The sequence below is a fragment of the Lingula anatina genome, chromosome 2 (genome assembly GCF_051362555.1).
Source record: "Lingula anatina isolate TDL-2025a chromosome 2, LinAna3.0, whole genome shotgun sequence".
Lineage (NCBI taxonomy): Eukaryota > Metazoa > Brachiopoda > Lingulata > Lingulida > Lingulidae > Lingula > Lingula anatina.
Genome location: NC_141768.1, coordinates 28,441,706 through 28,468,515, shown reverse-complemented (window position 1 = coordinate 28,468,515; position 26,810 = coordinate 28,441,706). Strand labels below are relative to the sequence as shown.

The following is a 26,810-nucleotide window of genomic DNA, read 5'->3' as shown; positions in this document are numbered from 1 at the left end:
ATAGATGTTTTTATTTGAGTAGAGACATTTTACCTTAAAATGATTTATACAGCATGCTGGTATATGACTGAGAATCTAATAATTATCAGAATTAATTAAATGTTTTTTGATAATGTCACCTAGACATATAAATAACAGCACTTTGCTTCATTCTGAAATATGTGACTGGCAGGAGAAAAGGTTAGTACTCATTTTGAGTATTTTCATACCAATTAAGTGGCAATACTACAACTGCTAGTTGTAAGTTAATGGTATTTTATACCTGTTGATTAGGATGAGAAGTTAGTGTTTCAAGGAGAGATGTTTCAAGGGTTTGTTAAAAAGTAATTTTGTCTCCAGTGTTCAGATTTCTTTCATGTATTTTTCATTTCCTGACCCTTTTTTCCTCTTTTGGAAATAAGATATTCTATTGGCATCAAAAACTATTGATACTGTGCTCTCTATAGAACTTTTCTTGATAAGAACTTATTACCCTGACAGACTTTCTATGGTTTTGAAAGAAAGCCAAAGGACAGTTCATATTATTATGGATCAATATGTGTCATGTACAAGACTTTCTCATTTCCTTTCACGTGCATAAATTGCATTTTCGTTGGCAAATGATTACGGGGAAATAAGAAGATAACCTCAAAAGTCTGTATCGGTGCATGGATGCCTTCCATTTCATTCTGTCGCTTTGTTTTCTGTGAATGCCAAAGTGAACAAAATTGAATAGCGCTATTCAGGTCATAACAGGCGAATTGAAATGTTAAATGTTGTCAGACCTTTACAGGCAGTGATTTCAGTTACTACTTTCTATATATCAGCTTTTTTTTTTTCTTAATGTTCCTGAAGTAAATCAATATGATACTGAATTACAATGAAGTTTGCCTGCAGTATTATAATGATATGATTATCTGTGCTGTTATGTGTCGAAAATCACAAAGCATTTAAAAAAATTTTCAGGTGAAGTAACCTACCTACTAGTTTTATGCAATACTAGAAAGAAATATGCCCTTTAAAGCTTAGATGTCAAAAGTGGATAGATCATCTCCTTTATCCCCTTCATCTTTTCTAAAGGGGGGGGTATTATTTTACTGCATAAGCCATATAATTTGATTATTTTGGTCAGAAGGAAGTATATTTGATTTGGCAGTTGTTAATATCTGAGATTTGGACAACCCTCAATCCTTCTCAAGATGATTAGATAGATATGTAAATCTCTTCCTCTAATCTGACTGCTGTTGTAAGATATATAGAGAGCTTAGGACTTGCCTTGGGCTCAATATAGTTCAATGTGTTGTTGAGCATTGTTCTGCACGTGCTAAGGCCAGCTGCCGCAATATAGGAGAGATTTTATTAACTGGTCTCTAATTGCTTAAGTGATATATATGTGTATATAAAGGAGAGCTTGATGCAGGAAAGCTATAGGTAACATCACCTAATTGTGCGGACAAAGAAAGTACAAAGGTTAAGCATAGAAGACAAAGGGCTTTTGTGTAGACTAACTGCGGGCACATTTGGGGACAGACTGAGTGGACGGTGGTGACTGCAGCACAGGACATAACAATGCTGGTGCGGAAACACAGAGGAAGCCACAATTTGTTACATCCGAAGCTCCCACTGGAGGGCTTTTGCCATGTGGAGCTTACTTTGTACAGGTAGTTGAATGAATCAAACATGGCAGAGTACTTAATGGAAAGAAACTAGTGTTTGTTTTTATTGGGTGTGCCCCACAGCTAGATGGACATGTGAGTGTTTGGGTTAAATATGATTGCTATCTGCAAGTCACATGTGAAGGGTGTCTTCTAGGTTATGGTAACAAAGAGGGAAGATCAATATAGATTTTAAAAAAAAAGGTCCATTAGAAATTTCAGAATTAAGTCCATTGTACATTATGTGCATATTTAAGCCACATTTGATTACAGCATTGACAATATCACAGTAGGTAAAATGAGTAGGTACCATAAGCAATTAGATGACACACTGCCACAACGGAAACTCATTAAAATACCACTTATCACAAGTAAATAACTACTGTTAGTAGCCTTTGGAAGGCCATTATCAGTCAAATAAAAAGTGATATAAATGACTTTCATATATATTCCGCCCTGATAAAATGGTACCAAATGAAGGGTTTCAAATGATTTTATTTTGTATGATGTGTAAAAAATCTTTAGATGTTTAAAACTGTTTCAACTGTATGGAAATGCTTGGGTGATGACAAAGGGAGTGACATTTTAAAGTGCCCACAAGTCACTGTTATGTGGCAGGTGGTACAAACTGAAATAACAAAGAGGAAGATGACCCCTCATCAGGTTAAGGGCAGTGGCATAAGATTTCAGCTACCATTGAAAAATATATGATTTGGTACCATCTTAAACCTTGTGTATTTGCTTCTTTTTAAAAGGAAGATATTTTAAAGGATAGGAATGTAGTGGATGTTAAAAACAGCTGTGGTAATTGAACTTGACTTTTGGGTGCATAAATGATGTAAGAGTAGTGTTTTCTTTTTTTTAAGGAACTGTTTTAATGCACATATTAGAGTATGTTGCATAAATTGCTTTGAGTGTGCCATTTATATCGCTTTCCCCCCTTTACAATTCTGAAATATGATGATTGTAAATAATTGTTTCTTTATTTTAGGCCTGCTGCAGAGTGTGTTGCTGACCGTGCTTCACGGCGGTTAAGCATGAACATCAATTCTTCGTCATCCTCATTAACTAATCAAAACTCAGGTGCTGGCTCATCATCATTATCATCATCATCATCGCCGTCTCAGCAGCAACAACAGCAACAACGTCTAACTAATGGCAGTAGCCCTGGCAATGGAGCCAGTACAGGCGGCAGTGGCAGTAGTAGTTCTAACAATACAAACAATGCAACTAGTCCGAGTGGCGGGTCCAGCAGTAACGCTGGCAGTGAGCGGGGTAGTTCCCGACGCAGGTCCACAAGGCATCGGAATTATCTCAACAGATCTCATTTAGTACAGGCAGTGGAGTTGCCTGATGGTTATGGTAAGTAACTATATGATACCTTGGATGTAAAAGGCAAAGTTACCTTTGGGATAAAGCAAGACGAAATGAGTTCACCCTAAGTAACTGATGGATATGGAATCAGACATGCAGCAACCCAGCAGGCAATATTGTGACTTGATTGGACCATGTGGATCTTGGTTCAGATTTAGTATGGATAAACTGGCTTCGTTGCATTCCATTTGGTCTGAATTTTGTTAACATTGAGTGTAAGGCACCCTGTAATAAGTTGTTTGTTATTTTGGCAGTCTAAAATGTGAGAAGATAAAACAAGGCATTGGAACAGTAGTACAAGTGTGCGTGTGTATAAAATGCTTTACATGGTTTAACCTTTTGGGTGCTTGTATAATGAAGGTAATTTACTGATAAGACCTTTTCATCCCTGAAATTTGCCATTTAAAGTATGGAATTCACATAAAAGCCAAACTTTACACACCCTGGGTATGGGTAGATATTTTTAAAAAAATCACATCACAGCTACTAGCTTTAAAAAATTCAAATATAGGCTTTAACTTCCTGCATATGATGGTTTGCATAAAAAATATTTCTTTTATGTAACGTTTGAAGTTTGAATATTTTGTTTAATAGAATTAGAAATAGACAAGTATGAAAAAAAGCTACATAAAAAATAAGTTTACCAAGACACTGATGGTATAAGTTGATTGAACATTGTCTGAGAAACTGATGGGCATTAAGAGTTCATACCATCCTCTCTCATGGTTACTTGAGTGCAGTGGTGGATGAATTATTTAGCAGGTATGCACTGTAATTACCTGCACTACGATACAAGCCGTTTCAATCTTGCAAATGTACTCCTCACACACAGCTCTACAGTCTTGTGGAAATGAACCACATAATTAATATAAGATAGATATGAACTTTCTGCACTATGAAAATTGGCTAGTGATCTGCTTCTTTTTGGTATTGAAATAATTACATAGTACTTGTTTTTTAGTTGAACTTGAAAGAAAAAGATATTATTATGTTGTCCTTTCACTGTTTATTAAATTATTTGAAATCTTTGTCTATTTTTGCAATTGTTTTTCAGAACAAAGAACGACCCAGCAAGGCCAGGTGTATTTCCTCCATACCAGCACTGGAGTCAGTACGTGGCATGATCCCCGAGTCCCACGGTAAGATCCACACTACAGCACATGTGCATCTCACAATGCCCAGCTAAAGCTTTTATCAGACAAAGAATGTATCTGACCGGCAGTTGGTCCATGTCGGTTTATCTGACTTCTAAATCCCAGATATATATTACAGAGATCCTCTTAAAATTGTCTATTTATTTGATCTCTTGATTCTGAGTGCACTGGCTTGATAGCTGCTAAAGTATACAGTTCTAAAAGATTTATGAGAATGAAAAATGTACTAGTGTGACACATTTTTAAGCGAAACCTTATAAAAATTGAATACATAAAGCATCACTAAGAATTCTTCAAAGTCTACGTAGCATCCCACATAAAGACTAGATGAAAGATTCCACGTTGCAATATTAATGAAGATCACAGTCCTCACTGTCTCTATCGCTCAAGTGTATTCTCAGAAAAAACAACCTTGCAATGTCCTAATTACCCAAAGCATGCTAAGACTACATCTTCAGCAGGGCTGGAAAATTGTTTTCTGCTTTGTCTGTGATTCCGCTAATTCCCATTTCTGAGAAATTTTGATGAGATGGTTCTTATTGACGTCGTCTTGTTTGGAAAGCGAAGTCGGAGAAATTGTTTGCACTGTTACTTCATGATATGACCAAAAAAAAAAAAAGGAATGCATTGTATGAGTTTTAAAAAAGTTTTCCTCTAACCATTAAATATAATAGATTTTGCAGGTCAGCCACTAGTCACTTAGATATCTTATGTGGCCTTAATCACCAAACAGACTTTTAATTGGAAAAAATATATTGATAACAATGTTCAAATCATTGTAATACAGTGTACTTGCTGCATAACAGCTTTGAATCACATCTCTTGTTAGAGTGACGTCTTTGCACAGGTGTTACATTTTCTCTGCTTGTTATGACTTGATGACTTTGATGTATAATTTGGGTAAAATCACTTCTACATAGGGCAACGTGGTTCAGATAATTATGAATTATTGAGAATGTACATTCTGATGTACCAAACATCTCTTTGAATCAATCAATTAGGCCACCAAGTGGTAGCAAGTGCTTAATTAGTAAGTCTTGGTTAAAAAAAATGTGATTATGACTTGTCGAAATTACTTTGATAAATTATGTATTAAGTGAGGGAAGAGGTTATTAAAACTTCAGTGGAAAGAGGGCAAGTAAACAGTCCGACATCAGATGATTTTGAATGTATTGAAAAATTTGAAATATCTGATATAAAGATCTAGACTACTTTTAGACTACTATTATTGTGTTCAACTAGGGAAACAAAGTTTTTAAAAGCATAACTTAATTTCATCCAGGAAGGAAGAGATGGTTCTATACTGCAACTGCATTTAGCAGCAGATTGTGCTTGTAGAAGCGCATTAATGCTTTCATCAATATCCTAATACTAATTTGATTACTGCATGAATAATAGTATCAATTAAAGGAGACTGATGTTTAATAAGATCCTAGTTTCATAATTAGCAGCTTGGTTTTTAGCTTGTGTTTAATTTGGAGCACAGACAGCTGTGACATTTACAATTTTCCTTGTTATGACTTTTTTTAATTGCCTCCGTGTTCATTACGAACATTGTCAGTGTTATAGGACGTTATTTTCAGTTTTGGACTGTATAAATCTTATGCTAATGGTCCTTTGTCCAGTTCTGTGATAACCTATTATTCTTACTTATGATGTTGTCACTTTGGTTATCAGGTCATTTTAATTTGCTGTAATTTGAATTTTCATCCTTGGCATCATCTATTTTTATGTCAGAGATAGAATATTGATTGAATTATCATGGGTAGCTGCTGTCAACACTCAAGTGCCTGGCTGCTTGCAAAATGGAATTATGATACAGACTTGTCATAATGCTAAATTTATTACTCTTTGTCCCCTTGTATTACCATATGAAATGAGTTTAAATAGGGTCGTATTTGAGATAGATGCCATGAAATTGTTAAGTTATGCAACCAACCTACAACTGGCCTAGGTGTTTTATTATTATTTTTCTTGTTTTGGAACTTGGTTTATTTATAAACATACTTAATTCTATGTAATGAATACAGGTATTTTCAGTTAGAAGCTTTACAATATTCACGAGTATTTTTATTTACAAATACAAAGGAGTTGTAATATAAGGAATTGTAGCAAGATTTTCCTCTAAATAGTGTTAAGGCTGGGGTAGCGCTAGCAATTTTTTTCACTTAGCCAAATCACCACATTTTTGTCAATTTGTTATCAAAATGGTTATAATTTGGCTAAAACATGTCAAATCAAGCCCTTTTTCTTTAGCCAATGTAAGTCAGTTTTAGCATTTGGCTAAATTGGCGAGTGTTAGCGCTACCCCAGTAAGGGGTAACATATTATAACTTAAGATTATTTCCAGAATAGATCCTTTTCTCTCTTGATGATTTTAAGTTTGAAAAGTTAGTTTAAAATAGAACTGACTTTTTTTCACTAAAAGCTGTGTGAGAAGAATGCACATTTTCTACTCAAGACCCTATTAGAAAGAGAGAATAACATAAATAACAAAATAAATACCCTAATCTTGGCAGCACTGCCTGACACCAGTTCATTTGGTGTAGATGATTCACACTATGTAAGAGAATCCAGTAAACAGAGCCAGACTGAAGAATAACCTAGACTTAATGCAGGGATGGGTTTTGAAGTGTTTTCTAGTTGGTAATTAAAGTAATTTAATCACAATTTGTGGGTTTCATCTGATAGACAAAAAAAATTAACTGAAAAAAATATCAAGAATTTTCAAAAGCATATGTTCAAAGAAAAGGAAAATAAGTACACTGGAAAATTGCATTTGTCATTAACAAATTTTGCTATATGGATGTTTCTTTTTTTCTAGGGATCTCCCCACACAGCTAACAGAGGAGGAGCTAGGTCCACTTCCCCCAGGCTGGGAGCTGAGGAATACTGCCAATGGGAGGGTCTACTATGTAGATCATAATAACAGGACAACTCAGTTCACAGATCCCAGGATATCACAAAATCTAGCTGCCATTCAGCAGAGGATGTAAGTTGAAAAAGGGTTGTTGATTGTGTTGTAACAGTGGACTATTTTGTTAAGTACTTAAATTTGTAACCATCCTTAATTCTGTGGTAATAGTGGGTTATTCTATGGGAATGTTTAAAGTTTTGAGGATAGTAAAGTTCTGTTACTGTAGCAATATGTGTCAATTACAGATGGCTGTTTGCCAAGGTTTTAATTAGGTAGATTTCTTGGTCAAACATAAGTTTCAGTTTTTTTATGTATTCCTTTTCTGATTGTTTATTCAAGTATTTGGTTCATCTAAATGTTTTTTGGTGTCTAGTGCTCTTTTGTGTTTTCTTCCAGACAAAATAATAACAAAGAAAACGAATCACCAGTACCTAAATATAAAAGGGACCTTGTACATAAACTGAAAATTTTAAGACAAGAACTTCAGCAGACCCAACCTCAGACAGGACATTGTCGGGTGGAGGTCTCCAGAGAGGAAATATTTGAGGTACTGGTCTACTACTACTATCAACAGCACAGTTGGATGTGATTTATGCAGTAATTTTAAAGCATCCTGGACCTTCAAAATTTTTTCATTTTGTTTGTGTAATTTAATTGTAGTGAATTATCATGGGTAGCTGCTGTCTACACTCAAGTGCCTTGCTGCTTCCAAAATGGAATTATGATACAGACTTGTCATAATGCTAAATTTATTACTCTTTGTCCCCTTGTATTACCATATGAAATGAGTTTGAATGAGGTTGTATTTGAGATAGATAACATGAAATTTTAAAGTTATGCAACCAACCTACAACTGGCCTAGGAAATTTTCATTTTGTTTGTGTAATTTAATTGTAGTGATTCATCACTTACATGCAGATGCTCGCAGTGAAAATATTTACCTTCATGGAATACGCTCAGAATATGAAAACCAGCCATATGTTTTAACAAAGGAAAAGTATTTGACTATTAACAAGCTAGGGGCTTTTTTCCTAAAGAGGTTTATGGTTTTCAGAGCACCCCAAGTGTTTATAACATGATCACTGTGGTCCACATTCCAAAAACATCCAACATTGCCAACAATAACTTAAGTCAAGACTGAAGGGTAATGATTCTTGGAGTCGTTAGTAAGACTTGTTTAGCCCATAAGCCAAATATTTGAGTGTGGATCACTGATCTTAGGGCCCATTAAGACAACTGTGCTGAATAATATTTGCACAGGGTCACATAGTATATGAGGTATTTCTCATGTAAATGAAGGTGCTTATGAATGTATCAAAGTAGTGCCTTCTACTCTTTCAGAAAAAGATTGTCTTAATGTATCAGAAAGTTCATTCAGAAATGAATAAAAAAAGTTATGTAACAGAATGACATTATGGAAGTAAATTTTGTGTGCTTAAATGAAGTGTGTGTTTTTGACAGGAGTTATTTGTAAGATCTCTTTTGCCTATGTTGTGGATAATCTGTAGTTTTAGATGCTGTATTTGACTATGCTTTTAGGATTTTAATCTAAAATCTTGTCCAAATTATTATTATTATTATTATTATTATTATTATTATTATTACTTTGCAGGAGTCCTACCGACAAGTGATGAAAATGCGACCCAAAGATTTGAAAAAGAGACTTATGGTTAAGTTTCGCGGTGAAGAGGGTCTAGACTATGGGGGTGTGGCCAGGTAAGGAAACATTGTTAATTATTGCTAGAAGTTAGTTACTGGTTTCATCCTTTAGGTTCAAGGTTTTTATGTTATTCTATTTGATAAACAAAAGAAAAGTTTAAGCTATATAAAACCTTCACTGAGATTTTTAAAAGGATGAGGTGTTGTATACCTGTAAGCGTATTGCTGTAATAAATTTGTTTATAATAGCAACACCTTGATGTCCTTAATTTTCATACATTTGGATACAACATAAGCTTTGTCATATTATATTTCATTTAACTCTCAGCACAGATGCAGTCAATGTAACAATCCAAATAGTGCAGAGTTACAATACAAATACCCTGGCCATTATCTCACTGTTCAAACACCAGCAAGCTTCCACTTTACTTCCTATAAATCATACTGCACATAACATGTCTGCCAAGTATTGATTCTTCATTACGTGGAATCTCCCCCTAGCTAGAAGCTCTTGCTGTGATTGATGGGTGTCTGTTCTTTCTGTCGAATTCCAGGGAGTGGCTGTACCTCCTTTCCCATGAAATGCTCAACCCTTATTATGGCCTTTTCCAATACTCAAGAGAAGACATTTACACACTGCAGATTAATGCAGATTCGGGAGTTAATCCGGTGAGTACAGCTTGCATTACATGGCCCAGCAGTCATAAGTTGGGCAATCTTAGTAATCACCCCCTGGGGATTGATTCTCAGACTTTTGGAATCAATCAGGGCAGCCAGGAGGTAACAGATGTACGTCTTCTATGTAAAAAGATGAGGCCCTGCGTAATTGATTGAGGTGTAAGCCGATGCAAACCAAGAGTCTGATCTTTCGTTACTGACAGACATGCATGGTGAGGATGACCTCTAGGCCAGGTTATATGCACCTTGGGATTATACACTTAGATTGTAGAATGTAAGGAATGATTGACATAATATCAGAGAAGAAATGAAAGCATTGGAAGTTAATTTTTGGTATTTCTCACTTCAGTGGCAAGTGATACATGTATGTATATTTACCCCAGTTATCCATTTTATATTGAGTAATAATTTCACTTATTAAACCTCAATTCCTAAAATTTCCAGGAGCATTTGTCCTACTTCCATTTTGTGGGTCGTATCATAGGAATGGCCATCTACCATGGCCACTACTTAGATGGAGGTTTCACTCTTCCATTCTACAAGCAGCTCCTAGGAAAGCCAATCACATTAGAAGACTTGGAGACAGTGGATCCTGAACTACACAGGAGTCTTTGTTGGATGTTGTAAGTTCAGATTTCAGATAGGATAAGATTTTCAAACACAATTGTATTAATTGCATTTCATACATTCCCTGGAGTTGATTAGGGTGTAATTTGAGAGAATTGCACAGCTCACATTTCATATCATTTCTTTTTCAGAGAAAATGACATCACAGAAGTTATCCATAATTCATTTAGTGTAGAGCACAATGCCTTTGGTGAGATCCAGGTCCATGACCTGAAGCCAGAGGGGAAGGATATTCCAGTTACAGAAGAAAATAAAAGGGAATATGTCAGGTAGGAAATACTTTCTTTATACCGCGTGAGAAGTCTTTACTTAAAAAACAATGACCTTTTTAGAACAGAATTGTATTCCTTTTACTCATGATATAACGTGCAAGATGTTTTTTATGGGTAATGATGGCACGTTTTATTGAATTTTCAGACCTTTTTAATATACATTAACATGGTGTCCAGTATTATATAACAATTGAAATTATTGACATATTTTTGAAAATAATTTATTGATGGCATTTATCATATTTTGAATTGGGGATTTAATCCGAGTTTATTCTTCTTCAGGTTATATGTGAACTGGCGGTTTATGAGAGGAATTGAGGCTCAGTTTTTAGCTTTACAAAAAGGCTTCAATGAACTCATACCACAGCATTTACTCAAGCCTTTTGATGATAGGGAACTAGAGGTAGGAGATGACCCAGGTCATCTTTACATTAGTTTTACACTGTTTTAAACAAATCTATAAACAAGGGGCGTAGAAAAGAATCAGTCCAGCATTAAGTTGTAACGTCAAGGAAAGATTAGATAAGAGGTCTTGTTGAATTTTAACAACAAAAACTTGTTGTGTTCTTACAGCTTATGATTAGTGGGCTGGGAAAAATAGACTTAGAAGACTGGAAACTCCATACACGGCTAAAACACTGCACCCCAGATACCCCAATAGTCAAGTGGTTCTGGAGGGCTGCTGATGAATTTGATGAAGAGAAAAGGGCAAGACTCCTGCAATTTGTCACTGGCAGTTCAAGAGTGCCTCTCCAAGGCTTCAAAGCTTTACAAGGACTGCTTGGTAGGGGTCTTGATGTTCATTTATTTATAACCACTTGGTTGTTGTCTCACCAAATGGCTTATCAATAAAAACCAAATGCTCATTTATTTTATGTGAATGTCAGATATGGTCCTTAAAATGATTATTGTTGATTTGTTTTTTACGTATTTTGGCACGAGTATAATTTTACAATGACGACCTTAAAATATATTGTTCTTTAAATACTGCACTAGAACTATGGTAACGCTTGGTATACTAAACCAGAACTGCAATACATTCCACCCTTGAGGTGTTTAATAACTCAAATTATATTTTTATGTAAAGTTACTTAATATTTACTCCCTTACTCTTTTACCTTTTTATGTACAGACACAGATGTGTCTGTACATATTGCCATCACCTGCGTCTGTCGTCGCCGTCGCCGTCGCTGTCGCCGTGCACTTTCAGCGTTAACACCATAAGTGGAAGACAGTTTTACTTTTTGGCTTTATATTTACAGAGCTGACTAATATTCATAAAACGCAGGTCAAGTTCGAAAATCAGCATGATCGAGCCATTATTGTAGGATTTATGCTGTTTTTTCACTTTTTAGCATATATGCAACACTGTTAACACATTTCAAGGAAAACCGATAGACCTGTTGTCATGAAACTCACAGGAGTAATCAATCTTACTAAAACGCAGGTCAAGTTCGAAAATCGGCATGATCGGGCCACTATTTTACTAGTTATGCTGTTTTTTACACTTTTCAGCATATATGCAACACTGTAAACACAATATAAGAAAAACAGATGGGCTAATTGTCATGAAAGTCACAGGAGTGGTCAATTTTACTAAAATGCAGGCTGAGTTCGTAAATCAGCATAATCGTGCCATTATTTTAGAAGGTATGCTGTTTTTTCACATTTCCTCAGATTCAATTTTTAGGCATGTTAACAGTCTCATTATTAAACTAATAAGATACGTGAAAGTGTTTGTTTGACATTTCCTGCATCTTTACAACATTGTTAGTTGATTTTGTAAAAATGATGGTAAACATGTTATCGTGTATTGTGTAATAAAGTTTCAAAAATGGAAATAAACTCATATCATTGCAATTTGTCAGATTCAATCATTCACTATGTTCAGAATCTCAGAATGGAAGAAATTGGACATTTAACACTGCTCTATTGATATTTTTCTCATCACATCAATTTTCTTAGTTGATCATATAAAAATGGCAGTAAACTGTTAATTTTGTTTTATGTTAAAAATTGTTAAAAATGGGGGAAAAAACATTTCAGAACAGTGCTGTCTTGTTTACATTTCGGCATTTTCAAGTTGTGACTTTGAAGTTCCATGGGCCTGAAGACCTTTGCTAGGAACATTTTCTGAATATCCATGATACTAATATTTTATTATTAAAAATTGATGGTCATTATGCTGTTAAACATTATGTAATATTGCATCAAAATTTGAAAAAAAAACTATTTTGGGCACTGCTCCCATGATTACCTTTTAAGAAAAACCATGTCACTCACTGTTCTCAAACTTACAGGAAAGAAACATGGGACTAAAATACAGCTTCAGTAGGCAATGCAATCTGCCAGATAAACAGTTTTTTTGTGAAAATTTAATTTTTCACATATTGGCATTTTCAAGGTGTGACTTTGAAGTTCCACAGGCTTGAAGACCCAGGCTAGTCACATTTTCTGAAAATCCATGATACATATATTTTGTTATTAAAAATTGATTGTCATTTTGCTGTTAACCATTATGTAATATTGCATCAGAATAGAAGAAAACACAATTTTGGGTGCTGCTGCCATGATGACCATTATGGGAAAACCATGTTACTTATGATTGCCAAACTTTCAAAAAAGAAATACAGGACTAAAATGCAGCCTGAGTTGGAAAAGCAGTCTAATTGACTTCTTTTTCTGGAAGTTTTACATTTTCAAAGTGTGAACTTGAACTCCCATGGGCCTGAAGCCTTATGCTTGTTTCACATTTTACTTAAATTGGTATTACCTGTTGAGCATAATTAAAATTTGATGTTGAATTTGCAGTTTAACATAATGTACTTTTGCATCAGAATTGACAGTAGCCTATTTTGTTATTTCCTGCTTTTTGTCTGTACATTTGACAGCTTTGCTGCCTTGTTTTATTAGCATCAGTTATACACATATATATTTAAAAAAAAAAATGTCAAATTTAATTTATTGAAACTGGTTATATTTCCACAGGTTCCACAGGTGCCTCTGGTCCCAGGTTGTTTACCATTCATTTGGTGGATACCAACACAGACAACTTACCTAAAGCTCACACATGGTAGGATGATAATACTAGAGTGTTTCCTGTAATGAAATATTTCCATAATGCAATTATTTGTTGAGTTGTGCTTGCACCAAGCACAGAACTCTGTAATGATAGTAGTTGTGCTGCCATAACAAAGTGTTCAAATCGGAATTTTATTGCCTGAGAATTGCGAGAATTGTGTTATGTTTTTGAAAACCATAATGACATTAAATTTTCTTCTTTACAGTTTCAATAGGATAGACATCCCTCCGTATGAGAACTATGAGAAACTGCTAGAAAAATTGACTTGTGCTGTGGAGGAAACATGTGGCTTTGCTGTAGAATGATAAGAGCAAGAAGATATTGAGGGTCTGTCTTGCATATCTTCCCCTGTCACATGATGTATTGGCACCCTACTAGACGGTCACACTTGTTAGAGGAAGGATTGACGTGTGACGGGCATCACGAGATACTACCCATTTTGTTGATGTTTTGGCAGTGAGAAAGGCATATTGTTTTGACAATACTTCCGGTATGCTTCAGTGACAACAACTATGTAGAGGTGTGATGTCGTGATATGCTGTGGCAATGAAATCGTAGTATTGCAAGCAAAGGGGGAGGATAACACAGGCGGAGGAGGAGGAAGAAGTGGATGTTTACATGTACCTCACTCACATACACACAAGTGGTGAGAGCGACCACTTGTTTCACAATGCCAGTGCACAGATGTCAAATCTTTTGTTGTCTTGCTCGAATATTTTTCTCAATCCCCTTCCCATAGTTTGTATTAAAAAGGTTGTGCTCAGAAGCTAAATGCTTAGCAATGTCAGCCTGAATGCAGTGCTTTCTCGACCTATATGTTGAACAGTTAGTGACTTCATAATTAGGGGATCTGATGATGAAAAGGACTTTTAGCGGCATCTTTCTTTGATATATTTTCATACACAGTGGAGAGACTTGGGATGACACCTGTCTGTTTACACTGCCCACTGCTCTCGCAGTTGACTTATTTTCAGTCAAGGGTTGAATAACATCTTAATATAAGAAATGGACAGTTTAATAAATCATCTGCCATAGGGTTATTTTGATTAATCCTAGGGAAAAAAATGTAGCATACAGAGGCATATACTTATCATTATACTTTTGTACATTGTTCGAGTCCAGTAAATTGGTGCCTACTTGAACAGAATGTCACCAGTCATATGGTTGATATCGTCTTCACCATCATCGTCATCATTATCGTCGTCATCATCATTGTGCAGGTTAAGTTTGCACATTTGGATTGAGCACAAGAAAAGCTGCCTCTCACCCCCACCCCCCACCCCCTCCCCCCACCCCCTCCCCTTCTCTGCATGCTGCAACTAAAGCAATGCAATGTGATGGAGAAGTATATGTTGGTCTTCAGCCTTGAGCTAGATGTACTGTTTTCCAAGGTGCTGTTGAATATTGTGAATTTTTTATCATTTTGTGAAGTAGGCTGTTTGAACTTGGAGGCCCAGTGTATTTTATTTACTGTTGGCTAGAAGCTATAGGTTGCAAAGCTCTGGATCTTGGAAAGATTGGAGATGAATAATCTGCATGCTGAAAAAGGATTTTCATCAGATGGTTACCTGTTACATTTTATTAAGACATTAGGATTTGTGATTTTTAATACCTGGATTATTGGCAATGGCTGAGGATATGTAATGTAGTCAAAACAGTAAAAATGTTATTTGTTGAATCATGTCAAACTATTTTGATTTTTTTAAAGTTTCACACTCCTAGACAAATTTCTTGATTATTGCTATCCTGGAATTAAGGATGTTGCGTCAAATAGATATTGATTTTGTAAGAAGTATCTTATAATACTGGTGCAAACCATTTTTAGAAAATATGTAAGAATATAACAATATATTTTCTTTATATATATTGCACCGCTGTTCTTTGCCTCAAACATCAAACATTGCTCAATCTGAAGTATCCATTAATATCAGCTGTTGAGTAAGAGATAGATTTAAATGAATATGAAATGTTCATACATTTTTATCAAGTTTATGGTAATGTCTTGCCAGTATAGCCACCACTTGGCAATATTAAACATCGTTACAGTGTTACATGTTAACTTTAGGATAAAATCTGTTACAGTGTGTCATGAACATCATTGTTCCAATTATCATTGTTGATCTTTGATCAGTGCATCCAGAAGTTTATGAGGTTAAAATCCAGAGCACTAGCTATGCAAATGAAAAAGCTAAGCTATTATAATACACAACAACTTCATGGTTTGATATCAGCTGTCTGTCTACTTTTGTACAGTATTGTAATTTTAAGTCTGGTCAGTCTTGTGTAGGATTTGTCAGCACCCTTCTAGTAAGAGGTTAGTTAGGTTGGTAGATAGTAGAACAAAATGAATTGCTTTGTATATTGCTGTATTCAGTATAAATGTAGCATATTGAGCGTAGGTAAGGCAAACCACAGTTACAGTGGTTCCTTGCCATTTTTTCTTTTGTCACATTAGTATCTGTACAGAAAGCAGGTGAAATTATTCATGGTCAGTGAATAAATAAAACAGAAAAAAGTTATTCTTGTTTTGTGTATATCCAAGTTCACGATTTGGGTTTGAAGTCAGAAAATTTCATCAGCTTGGAATAAAATGGTAACTTCAACATCACGATGTGAAGTTGTGTACATGAAATATTTAAATGTCTATCTAAAGCATTGTCATTAATTTGGGGGGGTGGGGGGCAAGTACACATCTCTTGGATGGAGGCTTCTCCACTGGATAGCCACATGCCCTACTGAAAATACTTTAGGTGGACATTGGAATATTGGAGGTTAACAGTTTCAGTTCTAGCTATTTACTGAAAAAATTTACTGTTTATTCTCAGATTTAAAGCCAGAAAATGCACTTGGATTCTTGAAAGAAATTGAAGCAGTTACAAAAAAAAAAAAAGGTTGCTCAATTGGTTGATTGAAGAACTAATGTGAAAGATTTTTATGTACAGACACAGATGTGTACATTAGCCGTCACCTGCATCTGTCGTCGCTATTGCCGTCATTGTGCACTTTTACCGCTAACACGATATGTGGAAAACCATTTTACTTTTTGGCTTGAAACTTCTAGAACTGATGAATAGTCAAAATACGCAGGCCAAGTTCGAAAATCCGGATGATCGGGCCATTTTTTATAAAAGTTATGCTGTTTTTTCAGTTTTTTCAGCATTTATGCAACACTGATAACATGATAACTGGAAAATCATTTTTCCTTTTGGATTGAAACTTACAGAACTGATGAATATCCATAATATGCAGGTCAAGTTAGAAAATTGGCATGATCTTGCCATTTTTATAAAAGATTGCTGTTTTTTTTTTTCACTTTTTTCAGCATATATGCAACACCTATAACACATTTTAAGGAAAATTGATTGGCCAATTGTCTTGAAATTCACAGGAGTGATCAATGTTACTGAAATACAGATTAATTTTTAAAAATAAGCTTGATCAGGTACATTTTGGTGAAGTTATGCCTTTTTTTGTATATGTTTTTTCCTCAAATTTAATTCTCAGGCATGTTAACAGTCTCATTTTTGAACTAATTAGATATGTAAAGTTTTTCTTTTGACATGTTAGTTGATTATTTAAAAATGATGGTAAACCTGTTATTGTGTATTGTGTAATAAAGTGTCAAAAATGGGAAAAAATGATATCTTTACAGTTTGTCACATTCAATCATTCACTATGTTCAGAATCTCAGAATGGAGCAAATTGGACATTTAAAATTGTTCCATTGATATTTTTCTTATGTCAACAATTTTTTTTAGTTGATCATTTAAAAATGACAGTAAATTGATTATTTTGTTTTATGTAAAAAAAGGTGCTGAAAATGGTAAGAAAATCAATTCAGTACAGTTATCTCTTGTTTACATTTTGGCATTTTGAAAGTGTGACTCTGAACTTCCACGGCCTTGAAGACCTTCCCATATCACATTTTCTGAATATCCATAATACTTTTATTTTATTATTAAACATTGATGGTCATTATGCTGTTAAGCATTATATAATATTGCATCAAAATGGAAAAAAAATATTTTGGACACAAAACCATGGTACTTACTGAAAAGTGCAGCTTGTGTTGGAAAATCAGTGTGATTGTTTTCTGTTTTGTAAGCAATGCAGTTCTATAGAGTGCTATATGATGGTACTGTATGGATGGCAGTCAGTATGAAAGTGTCCCTTGGGTGATCACTAATTAGATTAAGGTCTATAAAGTCTCTTGTTTACATTTTGGGATTTTGAAAGTGTGACTGAACTTCCATGGCCTTGAAGACCTTCCTATATCACATTTTCTGAATATCCATGATACTTTTATTTTTTTATAAAAAAATTGATGGTCATTATGCTGTTAAGCATTATGTTAAATTGCATCAAAATTGAAGACAATCCTATTTTGGTCACTGCCTCCATAGTGACCATTTAAAGAAAACCATGTCACTTACTCTTCTCAAACTTACAGAAAAGTTGCATAGGACTAAAATGTAGCTTCAGTTGGAAAACCTGTTTTATCAATTAACTTTTCTGGAAATTATATAGTTTTTTGTGAGAATTAAAATTTTCACATAAGGACATTTTCAAGATGTGACTTTGAACTTCTGTTGGCTTGAAGACCACTGCTAATTATGTTTTCTGAATATCCATGATACTGTTACTATATTATTATAAATTGATGGTCATTATGCTGTTAAGCATTATGTTAAATTGCATGAAAGTTGAAGAAAACCCCATTTCGGACACTGCTGCCAGGATAGCGATTACTAGTAAGGGAAAACCATGTTACTTATGATACTCATACTTACAGAAAAGTTTTATAGGTCTGAAGTGCAGCTTGTGTTGGAAAATCAGTGTGGTTGTTTTCTGTTTTGGAAGCAATGCAGTTCTGTAGAGTGCTAAATGGTGCAATAAATGTATATGGATAGCGCTCAGTATGTTATTGCCCCCTGGGTCATCACTAGCTAAATTCAGGGTTATAGAGTAATTTGCTTAATTAATTTTCAAGTGGCCATTTAATGAGATTACATATAACACACGTTGAGATTTCTTTGTAAAGTCCTATAGGTTTAGCTCTCTTAACTGTGTCACATAATTAGGAATCGATGATAATTATGCAGGTAAATGTTGTTTTATATTGAAAATAAGCTTACAAAAGAAAAATTTTGTGTAACGCTTACATTAATGCTAAAGATGAATAACAGTGCCTTATTCTCAAATTCAATAAGGTTATTCATATCATGTTTATAGTTATACAGCTAGATTAAAAGTTTGAATAGCATGTTTTATTTTACATTTTTTTAAAATTATTTTTCAAACACTAGCATCTTCAAGATGTCACTTTTAACTCCCATCCACCAGAAGCATTGTACATTTTCTGTATTTCCACATTAGCAGTTGTGTTGCTTTTTATGTCTTTAAGCATTGTGTAATATTATTTTAGGTACTGTCATCATTTTTCACATATTGGGATTTTCATTATGTGAATTTGAACTCTCACATGTGGTCCTGAAAATGTAATCTTATTGGCCATGTTATTCTATTGTACATTTTTGTGAAATATTTATCTTTCACATATTGGCATTTTCAGTGTGGGACTTATAACTCCAAAGAGCATGTAACAGTTCACTTTTATTGATACTACCTGTTGTGCAATATTTGCAACTTGACTTTGCAGTTAAAAGGGATAATAACTGTTTGTTTTGGCAAAAAATGATTTTTTTCTAAAAAGTTTTTTTGTTATAATCTCTTAAGAGATTATTACAGAGTTTATCTATGGAGGTCACATGGTCTGATGACAAGTTCAGATATCAGAATAATAGCTATGACTGCCATTTTGTGCTAAAACAAAATAAATTATATTTCTGTGAGTTGTTTAAACTGTTTAAACTCAAGTCAGATGATTCATATCATGGTAATACAACTAGACTGAATGGCAGCTTTAGTGGAATATTTTTGTAATTTTTCTTTTTTTAATTTTTAATTTTTCAAACTGGCATTTTCAAGATGTGACTTATCACTCATCCACCAGGAGCCCTGTACTGTTACTTTGTAACATTTCCTGTATTTTTTAACTTACAAGAATGATTCTTAGGATTGGCATAGAGCCCAAATTAGAAAAACAGCTCTATTGAATCACTTATTCTCATTCTGGCATTTCCAAAATATAAACTTTAACTCTTATCAGCCTGAGGCCTTAGGGGCCATTTCCAGACCCTATCATGCTAACTTTGGATCAATCTATCTCCAAGGGAATTCTTGCTAAATTGCAATCAATGTAAGTGGCTAAGCTGTCTGTGACACCTACTGAAACTGGCATGCCAGAATCCTAAGCCGCTTAAGCTGAAAGAAATTTAGTGAGAAACCCCTTGGAGTTAGATTGATCCTGTAAGATTGATAAAGGTATGGGAATGCAGTCTAATACTTGTTACACATTTTACTTTAATCCTAATCCACTGTTGTGCAGAATTAAAATTTGATGTTGACTATTCAGTTACGCATAATACATAAGTGCATCAGAATTAACAGTATCCTATTTTCTGCATTTTTATTTTCTGCTTTTTGTCTGTACATTTGACAGCTTTGCTGCCTTGTTTCAATTAACCCATCCCACCACCCCAAAAAAATAAAATTTACTAACCTTAGCTTGGATACAAGAGTGAAGTCCATGTCCGGGTGGGGACGCTCATCATCTTCTTTGTCCTGTAAAAAGAATAGAAAAACAAGATTAGATTTTTTCAATTTACCCATCCCACCACCCCAGAAATATAAAATTTACAAACCTTAACTTGGATCCAAGAGTGAGGTCTATGTCCGGGTGGGGTCGCTCATCATCTTCTTTGTCCTGTAAAAAGAAATAAAAAACAAGATAAGATATTTTCAATTTACCCATCCCACCACCAAAGAAAAATAAAATTTAATAACCTTAGCTTGGATACAAGAGTGAAGTCTATGTCCGGGTGGGGTCGCTCATCATCTTCTTAGTCCTGTAAAAATAAATGAAAAACTAGATTAGATTTTTTCAATTTAACCATCCCACTACCCCCAAAAAATCAAATTTACTAACCTTAGCTTGGATCCAAGAGTGAAGTACATGTCCGGGTGGGGTCGCTCATCATCTTCTTTGTCCTGTAAAAAGAAATGAAAAACAAGATTAGATGTTTTCAATTTACCCATCCCACCACCACAAAAAAATAAAATTTACTAACCTTAGCTTGGATCCAAGAGTGAAGTCCATGTCCGGATGGGATCGCTCATCATCTTCTTTGTCCTGTAAAATGTAATAAAAAACAAGATTAGATTTTTTCAATTTTACCATCCCACTACCCCCCAAAAATAAGATTTACTAACCTTAGCTTGGATCCGAGAGTGAAGTCCATGTCCGGGTGGGGTCGCTCATCATCTTCTTTGTCTTGTAAAAATAAATGAAAAATTAGTTTAGATTTTTTCAATTTAACCATCCCACTACCCCCAAAAAATCAAATTTACTAACCTTAGCGTGGATCCAAGAGTGAAGTCCATGTCCGGTGGGGTTGCTCATCATCTTCTTTGTCCTGTAAAAAGAAATGAAAAACAAGATTAGATGTTTTCAATTTACCTATCCTACCACCAAAGAAAAATAAAATTTACTAACCTTAACTTGGATCCAAGAGTGAAGTCTATGTCCGGTTGAGGTCGCTCATCATCTTCTTTGTCCTGTAAAAAAAAAATGAAAAACAAGATTAGATTTTTTCAATTTACCCATCACATCACCCCAGAAATATAAAATTTACTAACCTTAGCTTCGGTCCAAGAGTGAAGTCCATGTCCGGGTGGGGTCGCTCATCATCTTCTTTCTCCTGTAATAATAAATGAAAAATTAGATTAGATTTTTTCAATTTACCCATCCCACCACCAAAAAAAATAAAATTTACTAACCTTAGCTTGGATCCAAGATTGAAGTCCTATCCGGGTGGGGTCACTCATCATCTTCTTTGTCCTGTAAAAATAAATGAAAAACTAGATAAGATTTTTTCAATTTACACATCCCACCGCCCCAGAAAAATAAAATTTACTAACCTTAGTTTGGATCCAAGAGTGAAGTCCATGTCGGGTGGGGTCGCTCATCATCTTCTTTGTCCTGTAAAAAGAATAGAAAAACAAGATGAGATGTTTTCAATTAACCCATCCCACCACCCCAGAAATATTAAATTTACTAACCTTAACTTGGATCCAAGAGTGAAGTCTATGTCCTGGTGGGGTCGCTCATCATCTTCTTTGTCCTGTAAAAAGGAACAAAAAACAAGATTAGATTTTTTCAATTTACACATCCCACCCCCCAGAAAAATAAAATTTACTAACCTTAGTTTGGATCCAAGGGTGAAGTCCATGTCTGGGTGGGGTCGCTCATCATCTTCTTTGTCCTGTAAAAAGAAATGAAAAACAAGATTAGATGTTTTCAATTTACCCATTCCACCACCCCAGAAATATAAAATTTACTAACCTTAACTTGGATCCAAGAGTGAAGTCTATGTCCGGGTGGGTTCGCTCATCATCTTCTTTGCCCTATAAAAATAAATGAAAAACAAGATTAGATGTTTTCAATTTACCCATTCCACCACCCCAGAAATATAAAATTTACTAACCTTAACTTGGATCCAAGAGTGAAGTCTATGTCCGGGTGGGGTCGCTCATCATCTTCTTTGTCCTGTAAAAATAAATGAAAAACAAGATTAGATTTTTCAATTTACCCATCCCATCACCACAAAAAAATAAAATTTACTAACCTTAGTTTGGATCCAAGAGTGAAGTCCATGTCCGGGTGGGGTCGCTCATCATCTTCTTTGTCCTGTAAAAAGAAATGAAAAACAAGATTAGATTTTTTCAATTTACCCATTCCACCACCAAAGAAATAGGAAATTTACTAACCTTAACTTGGATCCAAGAGTGAAGTCTATGTCCGGGTGGGTTCGCTCATCATCTTCTTTGCCCTATAAAAAGAAATGAAAAACTAGATTAGATTTTTCAATTTACCCATCCCATCACCACAAAAAAATAAAATTTACTAACCTTAGCTTGAATCCAAGAGTGAAGTCCATGTCCGGGTGGGGTCGCTCATCATCTTCTTTGTCCTGTAAAAATAAATGAAAAACAAGATTAGATTTTTTCAATTTAACCATCTCACTACCCCCAAAAAGATAAAATTTACTAACCTTAGCTTGGATCCAAGAGTGAAGTCCATGTCCAGGTGGGGTTGCTCATCATCTTCTTTGTCCTGTAAAAAGAAATGAAAAACTTGATAAGATTTTTTCAATTTACACATCAGACCGCCCCAGAAAAATAAAATTTACTAACCTTAGCTTGGATCCAAGGGTGAAGTCCATGTCTAGGTGGGGTCGCTCATCATCTTCTTTGTCCTGTAAAAAGAATAAAAAAACAAGATTAGATGTTTTCAATTAACCCATCCCACCACCCCAGAAATATAAAATTTACTAACCTTAACTTTCATCCAAGAGTGAAGTCTATGTCCTGGTGGGGTCGCTCATCATCTTCTTTGTCCTGTAAAAAGAAATTAAATACAAGGTTAGATTTTTTCAATTTACCCCTCTCACCACCCCCCAAACAATAAAATTTACTAACCTTAGTTTGGATCCAAGACTGAAGTCCATGTCCGGGTGGGGTCGCTCTTCATCTTCTTTGTCCTTTAAAAATAAATGAAAAATTAGATTAGATTTCTTCAATTTAACCATCCCACTACCCCCAAAAAATAAAATTTACTAACGTTAGCTTGGATCCAAGGGTGAAGTCTATGTCCGGGTGGGGTCGCTCATCATCTTCTTTGTCCTGTAAAAAGAAATGAAAAACAAGATTAGATCTTTACAATTTACCCATTCCACCACCAAAGAAAAATAAAATTTACTAACCTTAGCTTGGATCCAAGGGTGAAGTCTATGTCCGGGTGGGGTCGCTCATCATCTTCTTTGTCCTATAAAAATAAATGAAAAACTAGATTAGATTTTTCAATTTACCCATCCCATCACCACAAAAAAATAAAATTTACTAACCTTAGTTTGGATCCAAAAGTGAAGTCCATGTCCGGGTGGGGTCGCTCATCATCTTCTTTGTCCTGTAAAAAGAAATGAAAAACAAGATTAGATTTTTTCAATTTACCCATTCCACCACCAAAGAAATAGGAAATTTACTAACCTTAACTTGGATCCAAGAGTGAAGTCTATGTCCGGGTGGGTTCGCTCATCATCTTCTTTGCCCTATAAAAAGAAATGAAAAACTAGATTAGATTTTTCAATTTACCCATCCCATCACCACAAAAAAATAAAATTTACTAACCTTAGCTTGAATCCAAGAGTGAAGTCCATGTCCGGGTGGGGTCGCTCATCATCTTCTTTGTCCTGTAAAAATAAATGAAAAACAAGATTAGATTTTTTCAATTTAACCATCTCACTACCCCCAAAAAGATAAAATTTACTAACCTTAGCTTGGATCCAAGAGTGAAGTCCATGTCCAGGTGGGGTTGCTCATCATCTTCTTTGTCCTGTAAAAAGAAATGAAAAACTTGATAAGATTTTTTCAATTTACACATCAGACCGCCCCAGAAAAATAAAATTTACTAACCTTAGCTTGGATCCAAGGGTGAAGTCCATGTCTAGGTGGGGTCGCTCATCATCTTCTTTGTCCTGTAAAAAGAATAAAAAAACAAGATTAGATGTTTTCAATTAACCCATCCCACCACCCCAGAAATATAAAATTTACTAACCTTAACTTTCATCCAAGAGTGAAGTCTATGTCCTGGTGGGGTCGCTCATCATCTTCTTTGTCCTGTAAAAAGAAATTAAATACAAGGTTAGATTTTTTCAATTTACCCCTCTCACCACCCCCCAAAAAATAAAATTTACTAACCTTAGTTTGGATCCAAGACTGAAGTCCATGTCCGGGTGGGGTCGCTCTTCATCTTCTTTGTCCTTTAAAAATAAATGAAAAATTAGATTAGATTTCTTCAATTTAACCATCCCACTACCCCCAAAAAATAAAATTTACTAACGTTAGCTTGGATCCAAGGGTGAAGTCTATGTCCGGGTGGGGTCGCTCATCATCTTCTTTGTCCTGTAAAAAGAAATGAAAAACAAGATTAGATCTTTACAATTTACCCATTCCACCACCAAAGAAAAATAAAATTTACTAACCTTAGCTTGGATCCAAGGGTGAAGTCTATGTCCGGGTGGGGTCGCTCATCATCTTCTTTGTCCTATAAAAATAAATGAAAAACTAGATTAGATTTTTCAATTTACCCATCCCATCACCACAAAAAAATAAAATTTACTAACCTTAGTTTGGATCCAAAAGTGAAGTCCATGTCTGGGTGGGGTTGTTCATCATCTTCTTTGTCCTGTAAAAAGAAATGAAAAACAAGATTAGATGTATTCAATTTACCTATTCCACCACCAAAGAAAAATAAAATTTACTAACCTTAGCTGGGATCCAAGGGTGAAGTCCATGTCTGGATGGGGTCACTCATCATCTTATTTGTCCTGTAAAAAGAAATGAAAAACAAGATTAGATATTTTCAATTTACCCATCCCATCACCACAAAAAGATAAAATTTACTAACCTTAGCTTGGATCCAAGAGTGAAGTCCATGTTCCGGGTGGGGTCGCTCATCATCTTCTTTGTCCTGTAAAAAGTAATGAAAAACTAGATTAGATTTTTTCAATTAACCCATCCCACCACCAAAGAAAAATAAAATTTACTAACCTTAGCTTGGATCCAAGAGTGAAGTCCATGTCCGGGTGGGGTCGCTCATCATCTTCTTTGTCCTGTAAAAATAAATGAAAAACAAGATTAGATTTTTTCAATTTAATCATCCCACTACCCCCAAAAAATAAAATTTACTAACCTTAACTTGGATCCAAGAGTGAAGTCCATGTTCCGGGTGGGGTCAGTCATCATCTTCTTTGTCCTGTAAAAAGAAATGAAAAACAAAGTTAGCTATTTTCAATTTACCCATTCCACCGCCCCATAAAAATAAAATTTACTAACCTTAGCTTGGATCCAAGAGTGAAGTCCATGTCCAGGTGGGGTTGCTCATCATCTTCTTTGTCCTGTAAAAAGAAATGAAAAACAAGGTTAGATATTTTCAATTTACCCATCCCACCACCAAAAAAAACAAAATTTACTAACCTTAGCTTGGATCCAAGAGTGAAGTCCATGTCCGGGTGGGGTCGCTCTTCATCTTCTTTGTCCTTTAAAAATAAATAAAAAATTAAATTAGATTTTTTCAATTAAACCATCCCACTACCCCCAAAAAATAAAATTTACTAACCTTAGCTTGGATCCAAGAGTGAAGTCCATGTCTGGGTGGGATCACTCATCATCTTCTTTGTCCCGTAAAAAGAAATGAAAAACAAGATTAGATGTATTCAATTTACCCATTTCACCACCAAAGAAAAATAAAATTTACTAACCTTAGCTGGGATCCAAAGGTGAAGTCCATGTCTGGATGGTGTCACTCATCATCTTCTTTGTCCTGTAAAAAGAAATGAAAAACAAGATTAGATATATTCAATTTACCCATCCCATCACCACAAAAAGATAAAATTTACTAACCTTAGCTTGGATCCAAGAGTGAAGTCCATGTTCCAGGTGGGGTCAGTCATCATCTTCTTTGTCCTGTAAAAAGTAATGAAAAACTAGATTAGATTTTTTCAATTAACCCATCCCATCACCACAAAAAAATAAAATTTACTAACCTTAGTTTGGATCCAAGAGTGAAGTCCATGTCCGGGTGGAGTCGCTCATCATCTTCTTTGTCCTGTAAAAAGAAATGAAAAACAAGGTTAGCTATTTTCAATTTACCCATTCCACCGCCCCATAAAAATAAAATTTACTAACCTTAGCTTGGATCCAAGAGTGAAGTCCATGTCCAGGTGGGGTTGCTCATCATCTTCTTTGTCCTGTAAAAAGAAATGAAAAACAAGGTTAGATATTTTCAATTTACCCATCCCACCATAAAAAAAAAACAAAATTTACTAACCTTAGCTTGGATCCAAGATTGAACTCCTATCCCGGTGGGGTTACTCATCATCTTCTTTGTCCTGTAAAAATAAATGAAAAACTAGATAAGATTTTTTCAATTTACACATCCCACCGCCCCAGAAAAATAAACTTTACTAACCTTAGTTTGGATCCAAGAGTGAAGTCCATGTCGAGTGGGGTCGCTCATCATCTTCTTTGTCCTGTAAAAAGAATAGAAAAACAAGATGAGATGTTTTCAATTAACCCATCCCACCACCCCAGAAATATAAAATTTAATAACCTTAACTTGGATCCAAGAGTGAAGTCTATGTCCTGGTGGGGTCGCTCATCATCTTCTTTGTCCTGTAAAAAGAAACGAAAAATAAGATTAGATTTTTTCAATTTACCCATCCTACCACCAAA

At 35.0% G+C, this 26,810-nt stretch overlaps 1 protein-coding gene across 1 annotated transcript in view; it reads left to right on the top strand.

The window, feature by feature from the left end:
• The window catches only part of LOC106177109 (E3 ubiquitin-protein ligase SMURF2-like), a 29,565-nt gene extending 13,649 nt beyond the window's left edge, over positions 1-15,916 (top strand). Inside the window, exons 7-18 of the mRNA XM_013559790.2 lie at positions 2,626-2,996; positions 4,063-4,147; positions 6,987-7,154; positions 7,476-7,626; positions 8,692-8,795; positions 9,293-9,407; positions 9,861-10,039; positions 10,175-10,312; positions 10,598-10,718; positions 10,889-11,099; positions 13,304-13,388; positions 13,603-15,916. Of these exons, the coding sequence (XP_013415244.2) occupies positions 2,626-2,996; positions 4,063-4,147; positions 6,987-7,154; positions 7,476-7,626; positions 8,692-8,795; positions 9,293-9,407; positions 9,861-10,039; positions 10,175-10,312; positions 10,598-10,718; positions 10,889-11,099; positions 13,304-13,388; positions 13,603-13,702 (1,828 nt within the window). The 3' untranslated portion in view covers positions 13,703-15,916. The remainder of the gene's footprint in view (positions 1-2,625; positions 2,997-4,062; positions 4,148-6,986; positions 7,155-7,475; positions 7,627-8,691; positions 8,796-9,292; positions 9,408-9,860; positions 10,040-10,174; positions 10,313-10,597; positions 10,719-10,888; positions 11,100-13,303; positions 13,389-13,602) is intronic.
• The last annotated feature ends 10,894 nt before the right edge of the window (positions 15,917-26,810 follow it).